Below are 22,517 nucleotides of genomic sequence, written 5' to 3' on the forward strand. Positions count from 1 at the left end.
TTTATCCTATAGCTCAAGTAAAGGTTTTGCAAAATGCACCTCAAATAAACATTACATTAAAAGTATGTTAATGTGGGAGCATATGTGTGTCAACATTGTGGTTGCTTCAATCTGGCTTCAGTTAACTACCTCATCGACATAGTTCATGAATACACCGGTGAAACATAATTTAAGAGAATATTGTCTGTAGCAAATGTCATAGGAAATGACTAGAAGGGAAGTTACTTTCAAAAAGTGAGGATCAGGAATGGATGCTAATCAATTTCTGCATAGTGTACAATTCTGCTTAACTGGGTACAACAGTAGATTATTGGTTTTGCAAGAAAGCTTGGAGGTGTTTTTCTTATATGATTATAATTTCTTGATTTATTTTACATAAACATCTTGGCTCTGACTCTTCTCACCCCCTACCAACACACACACACTTCAGTAAATACAATATAGTGTTTGTTTATCTTGAACTGCTGTCAGTGAGTTTACTTACTTTCAAAATTAAAGGGCAAAAAGCTAAATCTAAGCAACAGGGTTATAGCAACTGTGAGGTATCTAACAGATTCAACAGTTCAAAACTCAGCAGTGTTGGAGAAGGATCATAAGATAATAACTACAGCTGATACTACCTCTGGAAAAGACCCTTCCCTGTAGTCTAATAAATATTGTATGAACCAACAAGAAGCAATATGCTAATGATGTGATATTTACCCAGTATTCTGGAGCATCAATTGGGATGTCCTGTATCTTTGAGACCTGTTGATATGAGAACCATTCAAATATTTTCTTTTGTTTCTATTTTTCCAGTAGCTGTTTCCCTGGAAACGAAAATGGTGAGTGAAAGTCGTCACGAGGCGCTGGCCGCACCACCAGCCACCACCATTTCAGCTTCACTGCCAATTAATGTCACAGAACCAGCCAGTCCTGGAGCAGGAGGTGGAAAAGAAGATGCATTTTCAAAGTTAAAGGAGAAGTTTATGAATGAACTGAATAAAATTCCATGTAAGTAAAATATGGTTAGATAGACACTCTAATGGTAAAAAGCTACTGCTAATATTCTAGATCTTTTTGAGAAAATATTTCTATAGTTTAACTAGAAAATATTAAAACCATATTTGTGGGCCTTTCAGCAAATTAGGTGGATGCACCAGGAATGCTGACACTTGATTAATTTTATGTTCAGTTTCCAAAACATTAACTATATAGTTATATATTTTCCAAAACATTATTATATGACCAAACCTCTTTACTACATATAATTATATATTATTAATAATAATAAGTAATAATAGTTTATGGAAACTGAAAATAAAGTACAGTTAATAGAATATTATTAGAACCATTTCTGAGGTGATATTGCATATAATTATAAAATTCCTTTTCATTTTAAAAATTTCACACAGCGACACAAATAGGTTATTTTGATACTTTACTAACCTCCAAAATGAGTTAAGGTTTTTTTTGAATAGCAGCTATCATAACAATGTCCATGCTCTTAAAAAAATAGCAAGTAGACAGTACAAGCAAATTAAAAGTATATTTGGAAAAGCATTACATTTAACAAAATAGGTTTTTTCCCTAGAGGTTATAACTTGTGGAAAGGTATAATATAGTGTGACCAATAATGACAGGTAACAAATCAGAATATTAATCGATTTTTGTCTCTGAAATGGATTTTGGCAATCTGGCAGATGCAATTTTTGCTAAATTGATAGCAAACAGCTTTGGTCTGTCACTCCAAATTCCCACTTGTAAGAATAGAGGTGTTACAATAGCAAAAAGGCTGCATGTCATTAGTTTGGTAATCTGCACAGTCCAGCATGGACCACATTCAGGCAGAATTGTCTGATAATATCATAGGGAAAACAAAACTACTAGGAGCAACAAGAAAAAGAAAAAAGCATTTAGGAAAGTGGTAACATGGGAGCATCTTTATTGTTTAATTTATAGTTCAGGGTGTTATCTAAATGGGGCAGACTAGAATTTTATATAGGATATACCTTTATTTTTCAGCTTTGATGTTAATACGACTAAGGGCATGAATGGTTTGTACTATGCGAAATTCTGTAGTTTGCAGGTCTGGGAATGGAGTCCGTACACAGAGATGAACTTGAAATGCAGCACATCTTTCCTTTCTAAAATAATAATGAAAACAACTGGAAAGCCTAATATCGAGAATTTGCCTTTTGTTTTAATAAAAAGCTCCTATGGTGCACAGCATTATGGATGAAGGAGGATAACCTACTATTAGTCTCTGAAATTACTTGCTGGAAATTTTTTTTAAAATCCTACATGTTTCATGCACTATTTCATAATATACTGAAAGTGACATGAGTCTGTACCTTGACAGTTTCAACATGACTTGTTCTTCCTACCTGCGTTAACTCTTAGAGAAATACTGTTATGTATTATAATTTAAAAATTGAGAAAAAAGGACTGTATGGATGCAGAATACCAGTAAGCCAGCCAAGCCCCAAAAGAATTCAGTTAAGCCAACTATCTATATTCCTGAATGCTGCTGGAAGTGGATCAGATGACCAGCTTGGTGATTTCCATGTGTATTACCTATCCTTTAGATAATTCCCCTACCTGTGCATGGGGATAGAAAACATCACAATGTTCCTTCACAAAGTTTCACCAGATCATGCTTTTTGGAACAGAAACCCCTGGTCCTTAAAAAGTCAGGATCTTCATTGCATCTCCACACTGCCTCCGGGCACTCTACAGCTCTCTCGCTCTCCACCAGCACAGCATCAGTGAGCTCTGTAGTGCTCCCAATATATCCCCGCTGCCACTCCCCAAAAGAGGCCTGCATAGTGCAGAGGGGCTCCACAAGAAAATTAATGCAACCAAGCTATATTACGCATTTATATGGGCCCCCATCATGATAGTCTGAGTGCCTCAATCTTTAATGTATTTGTCCTCTCAACACCCCTGTGAGAGAGAAAAGCGCTATTATCCCCATGTTGTAGATGGGCATCTAAGGCACAGAGAGGCTAACGACTAGCTTTTTAAAGGGATTTAGGCACTCAAACAGATATATATCTACATCCATCATGTAAGCACCACTGGCATTTTCCAAACCTCAGCTCAGGTGCTGCCTAACACCTTTAAGTGCCTGTGCTTCCATCAGGTGACATTTTCCAACCAGCCAAAATGCTACTCAGAGTGATAGCTCAAACTGGAGCTCCAGAGGCCCTGGGGCAGGATTTTTAAATTAGGCAGGGGAACACCTATCTTGCCAGCAGGGCCCAAACCTGTAGGCCTGCTCTGAGCACATCTGAGACCGGTCAGACCCAGCAGGAGGGCTAGATGCAGGCCACCAATGGTGGGGGAGAGCACAGCACCCAAACAAAAGACAGCCAGGGGCACAGGGCACTGTAGGGTGGTCGCGAGAGAGCTATTGAATGTGAGCAGGAGACACTGAGTGAGAGACATGGTTTTGGCTGCTAGGGCATGGGTCTGTATCAGCATAACTATATTGGTAAACATTGCACCCGTACCCAATACAGTTATACTGGCACAAAAACTATGTGTGGGGACTAAATTGTTTACAGTCACATCTCCCTACCTACACACACAAATCATAAAATGTCAAGTCATGGATATTTTGTAAAAAGCCATTAATTTGTGGCTTGCATGATGGCAGCCACAAAAATGTAGTCTCCCTTTAATGATCAGTGAACACGCCTGAAATATACCTTTCCTTCCAGTATTTTTCAGTGAAAACTGCATGATTTATTTTAATGTGGATTAAAAGGGAATCAAAAATCTTTAAAAATTGTGCATTTTGTAGAACATTAAAGGTCACATGCTTAATGTAATATGCAGGCCTAAATAAGAACAAAGACAGTAGGCATGTTTTAAAGCAGAAATTTAAATATCAGCTGGCTCTTAACAAACTAGCCAAGATTCCAGTCCAAAATGTTAAATTTCACCTTACTCTACAAAATTCCAGCGTGGGGTGCATTGGATTTAAGTGACATTCATCATTGTTGATGTGCTTTATAACACAATTCCATTCCTCCCAAAGGCCAAGGAGCTTCCCACAGTGAGGGAATAAAATTATTGCCAAGGAAAAGAGAGGGGGCCAATTACACTATTGCTGCTATAAGCTTAGTTAATACAAAATTGAAAAACCTTGTTACAATTCCTACTTATAGAGGCTCAAATCTTGGCCTTTCACTGATATCTGTTCCCCTAAAAAAGAACAGTGTACTGTCCCCCATGTTGTGCACGAAGAGTCTGAGCATCAGAAGACATGCAGAATGTTCAGGAAGATGTCTCATCATTCATTCTACTGTGGATAAAATGATTGGAGTCATTTTATTACAGTGACTCATACAATTAAAGTGCAGAGATGCTATAAGGTTACTGAGGCACAACTGTAGAGATTTTTTTCTCAGTAATGCAAATCCCTGCACTCTGTTTGTGAGTGTCTGATTTTCATAATCACAGAACAGTTTCTGAATAACTGTACTGTATGTAAATCTCTCTATACTGATTGGCTGCTGTAATCCTTCCACTTTGAATTGTCTCCTATATGCAGAAATTTCAAACTATTTAGAAGCAACAAAGACTCCATCTCAGCTTTTTACTTCCTTCATTTTAAACAGAAAAATCCCAACATTTAAATGAAAGAGAAGGAAGAACAAATCAAAAGGAAAGAAAATGGCACTGTCAAACTGATGAAAGGGAAATTGCTTTGAAAAGTTTTTCAGACCTCCTTTTATTCATTTCTTTTCTTTCTCTCGTCGTTTTCCCTCTTGGTCCCTCTCTACAGGCCAGCAAAGCTCTTGTCCTTACAGTAACTGATGTATATTAATATTCATTTTCTTTACATTAGAGAATCCCAGCCCCTCCTCCTAAATTCTGTATTGAACACTATGTAAACAAAAGTGTATTGCAAGTGGTTCTGGGGACAAGGGCCTTACAGTACTGAAGGAAGGAGAGATCAGGGAGGGAGAAGGTGAGAGGGAAAAGGATAAATCATAGAACAGAGGAGGGGGAAGTAGAAAGGGCAAAGCGGGGGGCTACCCCTTTTTAAAAAAAACCCTTTAAGCTGCTTGACAGCCCCCCTGGGATTTTTATTGGGGTGTTTTTCCCCTTAATTTGAAGTTTAAATGTTTAGTTTAAAAATTTGATGATGATGATGATGATGATAACGATAATTACATATAAATATAAACAGATGTTTATTATTTTACACTACCTAAATGAGCACCCATCTCAAATGCTAGATGACCTTGAAAAACTTAAAAATATATTCATACATAAACACATTCCTGTAATTGCCCACAGATAACACTCTCCTGGGAACAACGTAAGTTTAACAAAACATGAATAAGCCCCACAACAAAGCCTACCAGAGTTCCCCTAATAATAATAATAAATATGAGAATGCTTTCTGTACCCTTAGTAGTAACTGTATTGGAATTCAGCTGTCATAACTCCCACAGCTTGATGTATGTTTCTCCCTCCTTGTCTTTCTTTCTCTATCCATTCTAGCCCCCTTGATTTACCACTTTAGGTTGGATTAAGTGTTCTTACTACCCCCTCTAAGAGACATTAAACTCATTTCTTGATTTTTCTCTCTTCCTTGACACCGGGATTCTGGGCTATTACTTTGAATGATACTTTCTAATTACATTTTGGGACTTTACACACACTCCTACATGGTATTTCTGAAGTCTAACTTTTATGGGCCTGCCATTTTTACTGTATTTAGAAAATAACTTAGGGCTTTGTTCAGCTTTCAACTTTCTCCATAGTTGTCACTTCACTGAGGTCGATGGGACACTCATGAGGTTCTGGTCAGTGTGACTAAGGGTGGATAGATCTGACCCAATCATGCAAACGGTGCTGCGGAAGACCTATTGAGTTCCAAAACTGTTCTAATACACAGAGACAACAAATATAGGGAAATCAGCATTAACTTCTTATTAATTATTTGTATTACCATAACACCTAGGAGCCCCAGCCATGGATGAGGACCCCATTGTGCTAGGTGCTGTACAAACACCAAACAAAAAATCATCCATGCCTCAAAGAGCTTACAATCTAAGTATAAGACAAGAGGCAACAGATGGAGACAGGCAGACAAGGGAGTGCAAGGAAACAATGAGACAATATTGATCAACTGTCTCAGTACTCCGGCAGTCTAAACCTTGTCAAGTATTTTATAGGCTTCATGGCAGAGGAGAGTTTTTAAGGAGGAATTAGAAGGAGGGTAAATAAGTTAGTTTTGTGGATATTTATGGAGAACCCCTCCTGAGTGTGAGAGTCACCACTGGAGAAAGCGCAATGGTCCTAGGCTCACTTCCTCCTGTATCATCCCCCCATCTTGCAACACATGTTCAATTGGCTCATGTCATTCAAAGACATTCATTGTTCTACATGGGTGGCAAATATGAGTAATTATGAATAATGCCTTATTGGTGACATACAATAGAAATGGGAAGAAGATATGACAGGGCAGTAGCAGGACAAATCAAAGATCCAATGTTCTCAACTACTGCAATTTTTTGCAAATCTCACAATATTTGTGCTTTTCATTAAAAGCCCATCTCCTAGAGTCCTCCGATTACATAAAATCTCAGCTTTCATTCTTTTTAAAAACAGTTTGTTGTAGAGACAGGCTAGAAAACATGGCACAAATGCACCCTGAAGACTCAGAAACCACAAGGTAAATAAAAAGAACCCAAATTTTTTTATTTTTTTTTTAGAAATCTCATTTTATAAGCCACCTCAATGTTGGGGAGCCTGACCCTTAATTTTTGAATGCTCAGGGTTGATATTACTGAAAATCTGGTTCCAGAATGTATTGCTCTCTATGTCGCTATGAGTGAGTGGAAAATATAAACTAAAAGCTCATTACACAGAGCATGACTGAAAAGAAGCATTTGTTAAGAAAATCACAGAATCTGACATCCTATTTGATTATTTAGTGATGTGGTGCTTATATTTGAACAACTGACACAAACAAACAAAATTTCCCTTAAGGAAATAATGATTAACCCATGTTATCCTAGTAAAATGATGATTGATATCACCTCTTTAAATGTTCTGTACATGATGTATTAAGGTGCATGTCTAACAGGCAGCATCTTGGTGCTCAGACTAGGAACTGAACTGGGGACCTACAGAGCTTAAAAGGGGCTATTACAGACACATATGCTCTGCAGATCAGGCACGGGGGGACCCGTAACACACACTCACAAGCAGGTTACATCCTTCCTCTAATAAAAGAAAGCTTGTCACAGACTGCTGAGGTTTACAGCAGTTCTAATCCAGGGCAAGCCCTGAGTTATGTGATGACCACCATCTTGGCTGACATACCGAGGACTGAACCAGAGACCTCAATCAAAAGTGTGAGTTGCTACAACCTCAGCTGAAGAGCCAGCTGTAACACACACACTCACCCGTGGAGGGAGGGATTTGGCAACCTATCAACTTGTCCTAAGTATAAAAAATGCTTTCTCTTAGCCAGAACCCCAGAAAAAGCAAAATCTCCCTGCCAAAGAGAGTGACACACTATTAATTACATTTTCTGGAAACTGTATATTTTGTTCCTGAAAAGGATACTAATTAAACCATTCATATAATATAGTGTTTTAATTGTGTGATTTGAAGTGAGGGGAAGACAATTAAGACCTCATAGGGGACCTCTCGTGAATGTTTTTGAAAACACCTGGTGCAATCATATTTTCTCTACCACAGGGAGAAAAGGAATCTATGGTAAAGAGGGGGGTTGAGCACATACCATACATTTGGTGACAGGATTTTAAGAAGGGACTCCTAACAAGCATCAAGGGTCCCTGTGATGGGCTGTTCACCCCACACCAGAAAGGAAGGGATTAAAAGCAGCCTAGGGAGGCTGTGCAGGAGCAGCCAATCAGGGGCTGGTGGGCTTACATAAAAGGAGCTGCAGGGCCAGAAACAATCAGTTGCTTTGGGGAGCCCAAGGTGTGAGGACTAGCAAGCTGCAGAAAGGGTAGCACCTTGGGCAGAGCAGTTGCTGGTAGGGACTTGGGGAACAAGAGGGAGCTCCTGGCTGGCTGCTGGGATTTGCTGGCTGAAAGCTCTGAGAAAAGTAGTGGGCGGGCCCAGGTCCCCCTCACTCACAACTGGGGAAGTGGCTGGACTGTTGAACTAAGATACTCCTCCCACCCCCACCCCGGGAAGGGCAGAAACACAAATGGTGACACAGTTGGAGGGCCAAGTCATGAAGAGAACGCTGCGGTATTTGGACTGAGGCAGGTCTGCAGGCGGAGACAATGACGGGAGATGCACCACCTGGAGAGGGCACACCAGCTTGTGGAGCTAGTCCCCGTGATGGCCATCAGGCCGCTGTGGTGAGTAGACTCCGTCACAGTCCCCTCCAGCACATCATTGTGTTTATTTCTTTATAGTCATTACAATGACTGTGTAGATATTTTATTGCATTATGGATATGTCAAGTTGTGGCAGTTCTTATTAAATTGAGTAGAGAATTTAATTTGCAACCAGAAAACTGTGAACATGTTGTTCACAAGTTTATTTTCAGCACTGGGAATTTCTTTTTTAATTCTTTATATTAGAAAAAGGTGGTACAAATGTGTTAAAAATTATTTACATATATAGTATAATAATTTTGCATGTTCTAAAAATTACACGTAGATGGATTATCTACTAAAATTATGCTATATGTATAGTTTATTATGCACTATTGTACTGAAAATTCTTGTGAAGAAAAGGTGCACAGGACAGTTATGAACTCACAATTAGCAATATATTAAAACTGAGTTTTTCTGCAGCAATATATTATGTGAAGAAACATGACATTCAGTACTAAGTTTAATACAGTTACTTAAAAATCTAATAAAGGTATCACAAAATCAAGGAAATTCAAATTTAAGCCTGGCATTGCATCTTTAACTCATCTATTTGTGCCTAGGTAGCATAGCATCTCTAAGCCATTATCACACAAAGTTATGAAAAACCTGCAGTAGGTTGGCACAGAGGTACAAATTAAGAATAGACCATCGGTCTTCGCTATTATTGTTTGTTTGTTAAACAGTAATGTTTCACGGGATGTGATTGGTTCTGCAAAAGATCCAAAAACAAGTAAGACTTCCCTGATGCATATGACAACATTAATTTAGGTTTGTGTACGTTAACTATCTTGTTTTGTTAACTTTTAAAAAATCATTGGTATATCTTGGAAGGCTTGCTCAACACTTCTGTCAATCAGGCCAAAGTCACTCATGTTGGGCACCCAAAAATTGAGGCACAAAACTGATGGATCCTTTCAAATATTTGAGCCCATTAATTGTAGTCCAAAGTACATTGTATATAGCTTTCTTCACCTTCCTCTGGTCTTTATTCAAAAAAAGGCTTCCACGGCTAAAACTAATCCTATGTCTAATATACGTCATCTGTAAGAAAATATGTGCATTAATCAGGACAAGCAAGTGAATGGCCACAACTTTATTAAAATTGAACATCAGAGTGGGGAGAGTTTTTTGCCCATCTCCCCATACCAGGCATTCAGGTGGGTCCAGTGCAATGTTTACAAAACAGGCCATCTATCATATAGCCCATAAGTCAGGGTAAACTGTCCACTGCCTAACCCGAGAATTCAGCTTGTTTTGCGGAATCCTCTCACCTTCCCCCTACAAAGGGGATAGAAAGTACCAGATGGGACCCTGATCTGCAGACTTCAGGTCTCCTTTTTGCCCGTAGACTTGGGGTCCACCAGCAAAATCCCATGTCTCTGATTGTTTGCTCTTTGGCCTTTTATTCATACTGGACGCCGGCTGCAATTTATGACAAACTAACATTCATACGATTCCTAACGTTAAACTCCAAAATCCTATATCTATCAAACCTAACTGTGTCTCCATGATGATATGAGGAAGGCAGAAAAAAAAAAAAAAAAGAACTAGGCCCCAGCCAATTGGCTCCAATGGGAAAAATACCTTACTGGTCCCTTCAGCAGGTGATCAGTCAGGCCCACAGCATCCTTGTACTCTCTTACCTTTTATCCTATAGCTGTCTGGCAGCTTGCAGACCCAATAAAGTTTCCCACCTGTTAAATCAGCGGGTGGCATTCTAATACTCGGATTTGTCAGAATGAGAGGGAACTAAGCATTTACTTTATTGTGTGGTTCCTAAATGTGAAGTTAAACAATTTTATAATTTCCAAACATTTTGAAGATGGAATCACGGAAAACATTTATAGCACCAGGAATAGGTTAATGTTCGTTGATTCTGTAGACAAAAAGACTTTGGTACACATTCTGGATCACTGCCTGTCATTGACATTTCGTTGTTCTTCTGTAGAACTGCATCCCTTCCTGAATTCTCTTGTTCTGTTTAGGCTTATAATTGCACTTCAAGCCAGATCCTCGACTGGTGTAATAGCTTTATTGACTTAATTTGAGTTATGCCAGTTTGCACCAGCAGAGGACTTGGCCTCAAACCTTTATAAGAATCCTGGTGTGGGTAGGTGAGACGCTTACTATACAAAAGAGACTATAAAACCCTGTTTGAATGATGGGCTTGTGAAGACTCCGTTCCAATTGCGCAATCCATCTGCTAAATCCCATGCAGGCTTCTCAATCTGAATCTAATCTTAATTATCAGCTTCGGCAAGAGCAGCCTAATTTGCTCACTGCCCCTATATTATCTGGGGGTACGTTTCAGTACTCTGGCCAGCATCATTTCCCAAACTCGGGAAAGGATTGCCAAAACGAAAAAAGAGGGGACGGGTGGGTCTTTTCAAATGGCACAGAAATCTACTGTGACCTTTGACCAAAACACGTCCTCCATCTCTTGGTCTCTTGTTGTCAGGATAGTGTTCTGTAAGCGAGACTTTGCCATTCAGTATGTTATCTCAGTTCCCACTGAGTGAAACACTTCATTTACTAAAGATGTGGAGTTTACTTTTCCTATCATGAATTTGTAGTCCAGGAAGGCAACATGTTGTTGGTGTTTAACAGTAACAAGTGGGGATGTGTGAAGACAAAGCTTTCTTCTCCTAGGTGGTGGTGGTATTTATTTTTATGAGTTATTATTACAGTTTTCAATCACTCCTCACCATAGAAGACTTCGCCATTTCCTTGCCATGTCATTTCATTTATGCATTTATTAACACTCCCTTATTAGCCAAAGTCACGTAGAAGATTTGGCCTGAGCATGGCCATCACTATGCCAACGTTGAGGCTTGTTTGTTGTCTTTGCTTAGAAATCTCCTTGCTCTTCCTCCAAGTCCAGACCTTTTATAACCAGGTTTCTCAGCTCACAGCAACCCACTTGCTCTGTGCTGAAATGTAATATTCTAGGTGTCCATCCAGGAGCCAGCTATTTGTTTGTAAATTCCAGTGATGCAGATTTACGTGCAGCTTGGGCAATGGAAGAAAGACAGTGGAAGATAAGGCAGGTTTACTATTCATAACTTGCAGTCTAGCATATCCTTTTAGATTATACCTCTGTGATGGTAATCACTTCACATGAAACTGCTCCAGAATACCAATTTCTAAACTGTCTTGCCTTGTGAAACATTTGTTGAAGGGTTTTAAGACCTAGGACTGGCGAGATGTCCCAATGCACAGAAAAATAAGGTTTTTTAAAAAAAAAAGATTAGTAGACAAATAGAAATACCTAATGTAATCTTAACTCGGGCATAGCATTTAGCCTTATAAAATGTCATGGACAAAATACAAGTCAAAAGTGACTTGACTGATAGCAATTCTGAAGCAGCCATGCGTATATTTAATAATGATTGTGTGGTATGGAGCTATTTAGTCACGTCACCCTCTTCATCTAAATACACATACTGTAGGAAGGAACAGACAAAATTGGAGAGAAAAAATCTTTACTTAAAGTCTTTTTCTATTAAATTAATGTATAAATAGAAGCTTAAGGGTATGTCTACACTACTGCTGGGAGCTAGCACAAGAAAGTAGCAGTGTAGCTGGGGGTAGCTTGGGCCATGGCTCAGGCTAGCCACCTGAGTATACACCCAGGGGGTCTAGACAGGTTGGTATTCAGGCAGCTAGCCTGAGCTGCCCTCCATGTTACCGCTGGCTACTGTGCTATTTTTAGCATGTTAGCTTGAGCAGAACTAATGCATGTCTGTCTATCTGCACTGGGAAGCATGCTCCCAGCTGCAGTGTAGACATACCCTTAGAGGCCTGCAACACCCCAAAGCCTGCTTTTACTGAGGGTAGGTTTACACTATGTAGCTATGCTGCCATAACCCCATAGTGTAGAGACAGCCTACACTGATGGACAAAGTAGTTCTGTGGTGTAGGAACATCTCCTCAAGCAAAGTTAGTTAAGTTGTCAGAAGGATTCTTCCATCGACATAGCTGTATCTATGTTGGGGGTTAGGTCAGCATATCTATGTCAGTCAGGGTGTGTTTTTTTCACACTCCTGAACAACGTACCTATGTCAGCCTAACTTCAGTGTAGACCAAGCCTCAGGCACAGAGGTAATTGCAGGATTGGGGCCTTACTGCCATGCTTGTGTGACCAAAGAAGGAAACCAAAAAAATAATTTATTTAACAATAAGAACAACTAACGTGATTCATTTTTCTATTCAGAGCTGAACAACAAATAACCCCACTGAGGCAGGAACAGAAGATTAAAGGTTCTTAAAACAAAAACAAAAACAAAATCAACATAAGTTGCCCCACTTCAAACAGTGTCAACACAATGAGTCCAATTAACAGACTGGTGTGCCACAATCTACTACAGGTTTTAGAATCATATAGGCCTCAGTCCAGAAAAGCACTTAAGCATTTGTTGACCTTTAAGCACTTCAGTGATCCATTGACTTCAGTACAGCACATACTAAAGTGCTTTGCTGGTTCAGGGCCATAAAATCTTAATACCTCAACTGCATTTAGTTTCATTTAAAACAGGGGCAGGGGGGAGAAGGTAGGAAACCTGAAAAAAAAAAGAGACGCAGCAATTTATTTAATGGAATATTGTGTTCATTCACCTGTTTTTAGATTGTTTTTCCACATGTAAAATAGTTCTACTGTATTAATAACTTTATCTTAATAGAGAAGACATTTAAAACAAAATAAAATGCAATAGCAAAAAAGTGTATTGCCATGATGTACTATATGTCAGAATGTTCAGTACCAGAAAAATTTCCTATCAAAATATTCATAAATACAAGCCTGTTTTTCCTCCCAATTCATTTTAGCGTTATTGTTTTCCACAGCTGCTTGTTGAGTGTGTGTCCTTTCCATTACATTGACCCAATGACTCATTATCACAACATGCTTCTTCAAATTTGCTTATCAAAGAGACGGTATTTAGCTAGTTGTTAAATTCTAAATGTGCAATATTTTTCTACTTTGACATAATTATTTGGGGAACTATTGAAAGCTTCCAGTGAAACTGCTTGGAGAATTCAGGTAGGGAGAATATAACTACCTCTGTTGAAATTTTGGCCAGATTGCTAAACATTTTAATCCAATTCCTTCTGAAATGATTGAGCATCTTTCCATTTACTTTAATAGGAGTTGGATTGGGCCCTCAGGCATTGCTATCCTTGTCAGAAGTCCCATGGGGATGTTTAACCACAGGTGTTCAGTACATAAGTGTTATGCCTTATTCAAAGGACAATACCTCCTGTAGTAGAGTGTTTTCCACGCCATCCCTGGGCAGTGTTATTAACTCAGAGGGAAGCCTGCCATCTTCAGCCTGCCTGAGTGGGGTCCAGGATACCAGCAAATGGCATTGTTAATTTTCTTCCTGTCTATTATGTTTATGTGGTCACACACACAGCATGGTGATCTGGGTGGCTGGTGGGATAGTGCTGACGTGTCTATAACAGTGATCAGGGAGTGGTTATAACATCTCGCTAATTCTTCCATTCTTTGGGTTCTTGGTTGGTAGAATTTTCTGTAAGTGAGCTTTGGAATCTGGCAGGGTCCAAGAGTTTTCAGTGGCAGTGGAAGGTGAGACTCTTATCCTTGTGGAGAAACGAGTTTTCAGGATACTCTGGAGGCTGACCCCCAGACCATCTACTGCTCTCTGGCTGAGCTCCAGCATGGAGAAGAATACAGTGGAAAAAATTGTCTTGGAGGTGTATGCTGATTTGTGAGCTCAAGATCACCATGTTGCTGAAGTACTGGATGGCCCTGAATAATACTGGGGACTTCCAGACTGTGCTAGTGTTATTGGTGGAACTCACTTCCTAGTTCTTTGCCAAAACTATTATAAAAGGGGATAGTGGGCCACATTTTGTTATTACTATAAGTCATACTATGTGGTCATACAGGCTGTGGAGTATCACAGAGGGCCACTTTTGGATGAGCTAGTAAATTTCTCAATGCCAGAATATTTTGTAAAAGATGTACAGGAAAGGATAGGCTGTGATACTGTTACCCCAATACAGCAGGGAAATAAATGGTGTGCCTGGTGCTAGGGTATACAAACCCCACACTGGGCAACATGGGGTTAATGAGCTAACGTGGGCTGAGGTGGCCCCACTCCATTACGCCAGTGAGATGTCAGAATTGGAAAGAAGGAGCTTAAATGGGAGAAACCCAGGTGAGTTAATGGTAGGTCAGGAAGGAGCAGACCTTCATACCTCAGCTTCTGGAGAGAGGGCTATGTGAAGGCAAGAGCTCCTTGGAAGGCCCCTCACTGAAAGAAGGGAGGACCTGATCCTGATTCACTTTGAGAGGCTATTCCTTACTGTTTACCAGTGAACTCAGAGAGCCTTAACCCTGCGTTGGAATGATTCCTCTGGGTTTAATTCCCCTTTTGTTCTGTTCATTGACAACCCGAGAAGGGGCAGACTATCCAGGACCAGCTGGAGGGCTGAGCCTCTTAGGACTGGGACTAGAGTGGGAAAACCGCCTGGACATTGCAGAGCTGTGGCCCAGGTTAGTGCTGGGGCCCTGCCCAGAGCCTAGTACAAGGGTTTGGCAACCTTCGGCTCGCAGCCCATCAGGATAATCTGCTGGCAGGCCGCGAGACATTTTGTTTACGTTGACCATCCTCAGGCACGGCCCCCCGCAGCTCCCAGTGGCCGCGGTTCTCCGTTCCCGGTCAATGGGAGCTGCGTGAAGCTGCGGGCCGCAGGGACGTGCTGGTCACCACTTTCTGCAGCTCCCATTGGCCAGGAACGGCAAACCGCGGCCACTGGGAGCTGCGGGGGGCCATGCCTGCGGACGCTCAACATAAACAAACTGTCTCGCGGCCTGCCAGCGGATTATCCTGATGGGCCATGTGCCAAAGGTTGCCGACCCCTGGCCTAGTGGGTGCCTGGGGAAGGGACTCCAGTGACAGTTTATACTTACTGTAATAGTTGGGGAGCCTGCTTATCCTTTATTGCCCTGGAATGGGCCTGGATGATGAAGCTATACCCAGGTTCTGAGGGTGTTGAGAAACAGCAGGTTAGTGACTGTCTCAGCACTGCCAAAGTGGTGGTGGTTGCTGACACGGTCCATTTTCCCAGACAAGCATGGTAAGGGTGGCTCTGTGCCATTGTTTCGTTCAGACTGTTATTCAAGGAGTGGTGAATGAGAAGCAATGAGATCTCCATGTTCATATTCTGATGTTACATGACCTTTAATTAAATTGCATTGTAAATAGATAATTTTTATGTTAGTCAATCATTCCTGCATGTAATAAGGAATTTGATTGAAAAACATTTCCATGGAATCCAGTAGCACAAATATTTTTATTAAACAATAATGAATACTTTAAAAAACATTTCAAACTATGTAGAGCCTGCAAGCTGAAGTGCAGCTAATGTGCTTAAATGCAACAGATGGATCACAATGATAGTTCATGTCTTCACAGTACCTACAGGAGGTAGATCTGCTGTTTTGGAATAAATAGGCCCTTCATTCTAGGAGTAGAGGAAATAAGAATCATTGCTATAAAGTATGTTGATTAGAGATGGGGCTGGAAAGTATCAGAAGTCATATCTGTGGTCTGGGAGCAAATGATACTAATGCAGCCATCATCATTGGCACACTATAAGCCCATATCTCTATCTGTTTACTGTTAACTGGTCTCGTGAGTCTCCATTTCCTCTGTCTTTTCTTTAATCTCTTTCTTAGTCTCTCGTCCTTCTGCTTCTCTAGAAAAACCAGCATTCTGTCACCCGCATTATCCATAAAGACCCTCATGGAGTCTATAGTCTTCTCTTAATTTTTCTTTCTTATCTGCCTTAAATTATTAAGATCCTCTGACACCCTCATAGGCTACTTTTGACATATAGGTGGTGCAGGGACACTATGCATTTGGGACGGGAGGCGGGGTTGTTATACATGGTTGCATCCTCAGGTTGTCTGGCAGGCCCGGGATTCTGTTAGTAACATGTGAAGCATTTCACTCTGTGAATGTAATCTCATCAACCTCTGAATGTGAGCTACCCTTTCTCTGCTGACCATTGTATCCCAGGTTCAAATTGTGACCTTGATGTCATTTTTTTAAAGCTCTTCACTAAACTTCAAGTCAACTGTGCTAATTTCTTTCCTTAGAAAGGACAAAGGAGGGCTGAAAAACATCCAGCTAGCCTTATAGCAAACCGGACCACTGGATAGTGATTTAAAAAAAAAATAACTTCAAGTCTAATATACTGCAAAACATATAGAATTCAGTAACACAATAGCAGGACTAGTGAACAGAGGACTCACTCTTTCCTTCTTGAATCCTTCTGCCATTGATTTCTCATTACCCACTGTGACTCTATTGAACATTCCTCTGGTGACCAGTGAACTAGAAGCTAAATCTGTGCTCAGATTTCTTAAAACTGATATGCTCCTATACGGTTGGATAAGAAGGGTATTTGGAAGTCAGAAGGCAAATGTCCCCTTTCTCCCTCCCCCACCCCCGTGACCCTGGTGCATCGGTGGCTGTCAGGAAAGTTCTATGTCATCTTAGATGACAGGGAAAGATACAAGCTAGGATAAACTTCCTCATTGGCTAGATCACAGAGTAGTGAAAGGAAGAGCTATCCATCGAGAACTGGTTACAATGCTGGCTCCCAGAAAGCGGCAGGGTTTGTCTGGCACGAAATGGCTTACTTGAAGGCATCCCAAGACCATAAGATAGTTACTAGCCACCTGCAAAGGGGTTATTTCGCAGAAATTGGCTACAATCTGTGCACCCTGCCCCCATGGGGATGTCTAGCAAAAAACTCCTCACTGATGGCCCCAGCATCTGATAAGTAAAATAAATTGACTGCCTACACAACAGTTTAATAGTTTCTTTTAACGTGTTTTGGATGTTCTGCTTATGGAATCCATTACAAGGATGCTGGATCTCTGAGCTGTCAGCACTGAAGGGCATGTCATTTAACTTCTGCACAATACTGCTTATGCTGTTAACAAATGCTGCATCCACTAAGACGTTCTAGGAAATGGTGCAGTTCCATATTCTGTTGTGCAATCCAGTAAGCTTTGGTGGAAAGGGCTGAGGCAACATTACTAATGTGAGCGATTATTGATTGTGGATTGGTTGAATATTAGTCGCAGCAAGAAAACAATTCTATCTTCTGGGCACACTACAGACTGGAGGAAATAGAGAGAAAGCTTCTATCCTCACCGTAGGACAGTTTTATCATAGCAATAAAAACTGGCATGGCTCTATTCCAACCCTCACCATCTGCACTAACCATGCCCCAAACTGCATTCTATATGTAGCAGCAGCTGTGGCCCCATAACCATTCTGTACTTCTAGCATGACCCATAAAACAGTTTTCAGTGTTGTCTTCCTTCTCATACTCCACTTGCAACTTGTGGACCGTGATGAGCCTGATCCCAAGATTCGTGGGCTCTGTGGCAGGTCTGGTCATGAGCACCCGGTCCATCTCCTCAAAAATGAAACAGGTTGTCTGCCGGATGCTGGAGACCTTATTTGAATCCTTGAGTATTGGACCTGCATGAGCTTTATTTTTCCCCAGTACTGTAGCAGTCCCCATGGTTAAGGTTCAGCTGTTAATAGAATGGCACAGTAAAAGATGTCTTTGTGGTCAGAGTCTTAGAATCTGATTTCCCTTGATCTTTGAGTCCCAATGTGAAATATTTTAAAATAGCCATTTACGAGCTAACATTTTTTTTAAAATACTGTCTTATTTACAAAATATTTTTATTTTAAACTACCATTTTTATATATGTTATAAAAGGCTCCTGGGCTTGCAATCTTGATTGAGGTACAAGTTCACTGGTTACTGACCCTACAAGGCATACATATGTTATAAAAGGAGTTTGCTCTGTATATTTCAAGCTAACCTAGAAAACCAAAGTGATCAAGGCCAGAGCAATACAAGTAACTGCACTATGTCTAAAGTGCTGAATGTTCAGCCAGTTGCTTATAGCCTTTTAAAATCCACGGTACAAAATACAGTGAGATCAAAATAACAATTTTAACAATAACTATTTCTTCTAAATTCTCCTCCACACTCTGCCACAAAATTATAGTATCTGGAGAACTTTACACCAAGGAAATTCTACTTTGGATTTTGATTTTTAAAAATCTCTGTCTATTTATTTAAGTGCCCTTAAGTGTTTTCACGCCCACCTCTATTCAGTTTATAAACAGAAAAAAAATAAAATACCTTCTAAGAGGGCCCAATTGGCCTATGCCTTTATACTGTAGTTCCCAGCGCCATTAATCCCGAGTGTACTTATTCACATAGGGCAACATTCACCCCAGTGCAGAGGTCCGTACAAGAGTCCATGCAGCACTTAAACCTCACCTTAATGTGGGTCTTAAATTATACAGTGCTCCTTAGCAGGCCCTCTACACTGCAGTGAAGAATTTTTAAAAATACCATGAAGATTGATCAATGAATTGAGTCTGACATTTTATTTGAAAATTAACTATGACTTTTTCTGCAGATGGCAACTGATGGTCTCTGGCAGGTTAAAGTGACACTGTCAAATTTAAAAAAAATCAAGCACAAACACTTCCTTACCTGTGTTGTTAATTCCACCTCAAAACCTAGTCCGGTCCACATTAGTGAGCATAGTGCTTGTTGCCATTAATGGGACTACTTATAGCTGAAAGTACTGCACCTGGGAATAAGTGTTTGTAGAAGTGGGCCCTTCAATGGTTTAGAATAAATAAAAAGTAATGGGATTTCACTCTAATCCCTGTTTACTGAAACACAGTTAAGTGTAAATGGGTTTCATTGTATACTGAACAAAATATTAGAATAAAGATAAACAATAGAATAAATATAGCATACAGCAATCAATTATGCTATCCTTAAACATACTAACATTCCTAAATCTGTTACAACATGGCTCTCATTTCAATGATGAAGCCTTATTTTATCCTTACAGTGGATCCAGATGGGAACTGCTCCTGTCCAGAGGCAATGGGCAGGAGGAAAGTGACTTCAGCCTTCTTTGTGATTCACAGTTTCTGGCCCCGGCCAAGAGCTTGTCTATTTTAGCAGCCCCTACAGTGGCTTCCCACAGCCATCTCTGGGCTCCTCCAACAGTCCAGAATAGCCATAGCACAGTACAATCTGGCCCCACCTTGTCCTTCCCCAAGATGGGGTGGCAAAGAGCAATTCTGCCAGCTCTAAACGAGCAGGGAAACTTCTTTATGCCGCTGTTTTTTCCCAGGATCTGTCCCCCGTCATACTCCTTTCCCACTACATGAGCAGAATGAAGTGACCAGAGCATGGAGAGAGAATTGAGGCCTGTATTGTTAGATCTACTAACACTACACGTTCTTGTTTAAATTCATTATTACTTTCCTTTTAGTGTAGATTGAAACTTCTCTTATTTGGTTCCCATCTTACTTTGTCTAGACAGAATGGTGAAGACCCTGTGGTTTGTTCTCTTAAAATTCCCTGTCAATGTGGTTTCACACCCTATGTGAGTGTGCACTGAGGAGAGGGGCATGGGAACTAATTTCTAGGTGTTATTTTATTCCCTCGCGGCACATTTTGATTCTCGGCATCGATAGCTGTTAGGTAAGGATTTTGATCATGAGCAGTGAGTTGCCTTGCCAAAAGAGTGTCTGTGAAATGATTATTTACTAGGGGAAAGTATATTAAAAATATATATATTCCAGCTACTTCACAAGCTAACAGCCTGATCCTGCAAACATTTATGCCCATGCTTAACTTTACGTGCTTGAGTAGTTGTGTTGAACTCAACTATTCACATGAGTAAAGTTACACATGTGCTTAAGTGTTTGCAAGATCAGGATCTCAGTTTATTAGTGTCCAATGCTGCTTTTCTCCCCTCTATGCAGTGTTGTGCAATGAAGGATCTTAACACTAAATAGAAGTTATTTTGTTAAAAGGCAATTCCAAAGAGTGAGGAAGCTGAATAGCAACCTGACCAGCTTCCAGCAAGCTCTTTACAAGCTCAGAAGGCATTCTCAGTGCAACTGTGTTCTATGCAGGTCTCAAGCTGCTTTGCAGATCCACCCCATATTTAATTAGACAAGGCTTATTCATAGATTCATAGATTCTAGGACTGGAAGGGACCTCGAGAGGTCATCAAGTCCAGTCCCCTGCCCGCATGGCAGGACCAAATACTGTCTAGACCATCCCTTATAGACATTTATCTAACCTACTCTTAAATATCTCCAGAAATGGAGATTCCACAACCTCCCTAGGCAATTTATTCCAGTGTTTAACCACCCTGACAGTTAGGAACTTTTTCCTAATGTCCAACCTAGACCTCCCTTGCTGCAGTTTAAGCCCATTGCTTCTTGTTCTATCCTTAGAGGCTAAGGTGAACAAGTTTTCTCCCTCCTCCTTATGACACCCTTTTAGATACCTGAAAACTGCTATCATGTCCCCTCTCAGTCTTCTCTTTTCCAAACTAAACAAACCCAATTCTTTCAGCCTTCCTTCATAGGTCATGTTCTCAAGACCTTTAATCATTCTTGTTGCTCTTCTCTGGACCCTTTCCAATTTCTCCACATCTTTCTTGAAATGCGGTGCCCAAAACTGGACACAATACTCCAGCTGAGGCCTAACCAGAGCAGAGTAGAGCGGAAGAATGACTTCTCGTGTCTTGCTCACAACACACCTGTTAATACATCCCAGAATCATGTTTGCTTTTTTTGCAACAGCATCACACTGTTGACTCATATTTAGCTTGTGGTCCACTATAACCCCTAGATCCCTTTCTGCCGTACTCCTTCCTAGACAGTCTCTTCCCATTCTGTATGTGTGAAACTGATTTTTTCTTCCTAAGTGGAGCACTTTGCATTTGTCTTTGTTAAACTTCATCCTGTTTAACTCAGACCATTTCTCCAATTTGTCCAGATCATTTTGAATTATGACCCTGTCCTCCAAAGCAGTTGCAATCCCTCCCAGTTTGGTATCATCCGCAAACTTAATAAGCGTACTTTCTATGCCAATATCTAAGTCGTTAATGAAGATATTGAACAGAGCCGGTCCCAAAACAGACCCCTGCGGAACCCCACTCGTTATGCCTTTCCAGCAGGATTGGGACCCATTAATAACAACTCTCTGAGTACGGTTATCCAGCCAGTTATGCACCCACCTTATAGTAGCCCCATCTAAATTTTATTTGCCTAGTTTGTCGATAAGAATATCATGCGAGACCGTATCAAATGCCTTACTAAAGTCTAGGTATACCACATCCACAGCTTCTCCCTTATCCACAAGACTCGTTATCCTATTGAAGAAAGCTATCAGATTGGTTTGACATGATTTGTTCTTTACAAATCCATGCTGGCTGTTCTCTATCACCTTACCACCTTCCAAGTGTTTGCAGATGATTTCCTTAATTACTTGCTCCATTATCTTCCCTGGCACAGAAGTTAAACTAACTGGTCTGTAGTTTCCTGGGTTGTTTTTATTTCCCTTTTTATAGATGGGCACTATATTTGCCCTTTTCCAGTCTTCTGGAATCTCTCCCGTCTCCCATGATTTTCCAAAGATAATAGCTAGAGGCTCAGATGCCTCCTCTATTAGCTCCTTGAGTATTCTAGGATGCATTTCATCAGGCCCTGGTGACTTGCAGGCATCTAACTTTTCTAAGTGATTTTTAACTTGTTCTTTTTTTATTTTATCTGCTAAACCTACCCCCTTCCCATTAGCATTCACTATGTTAGGCATTCCTTCAGACTTCTCGGTGAAGACCGAAACAAAGAAGTCATTAAGCATCTCTGCCATTTCCAAGTTTCCTGTTACTGTTTCTCCCTCTTCACTAAGCAGTGGGCCTACCCTGTCTTTGGTCTTCCTCTTGCTTCTAATGTATTGATAAAAAGTCTTCTTGTTTCCCTTTATTCCCGTAGCTAGTTTGAGCTCATTTTGTGCCTTTGCCTTTCTAATCTTGCCCCTGCATTCCTGTGTTGTTTGCCTATATTCATCCTTTGTAATCTGTCCTAGTTTCCATTTTTTATATGACTCCTTTTTATTTTTTAGATCATGCAAGATCTGGTGGTTAAGCCAAGGTGGTCTTTTGCCACATTTTCTATCTTTCCTAACCAGCGGAATAGCTTGCTTTTGGGCCCTTAATAGTGTCCCTTTGAAAAACTGCCAACTCTCCTCAGTTGTTTTTCC

The 22,517-nt window shown here is 40.5% G+C and overlaps 1 protein-coding gene across 2 annotated transcripts in view; it reads left to right on the forward strand.

Annotated features, from left to right (window-relative positions):
- Positions 1 to 821: 821 nt before the first annotated feature.
- The window catches only part of SYT1 (synaptotagmin 1), a 170,376-nt gene continuing 148,680 nt past the window's right edge, over positions 822 to 22,517 (forward strand). For both annotated transcript variants that reach the window (XM_065414316.1, XM_065414324.1), the window contains exon 1: positions 822 to 993. In XM_065414316.1, the coding sequence (XP_065270388.1) occupies positions 822 to 993 (172 nt within the window). The remainder of the gene's footprint in view (positions 994 to 22,517) is intronic.

This window comes from Emys orbicularis, chromosome 1 (genome assembly GCF_028017835.1).
Source record: "Emys orbicularis isolate rEmyOrb1 chromosome 1, rEmyOrb1.hap1, whole genome shotgun sequence".
In the NCBI taxonomy this organism is placed as follows: domain Eukaryota; kingdom Metazoa; phylum Chordata; order Testudines; family Emydidae; genus Emys; species Emys orbicularis.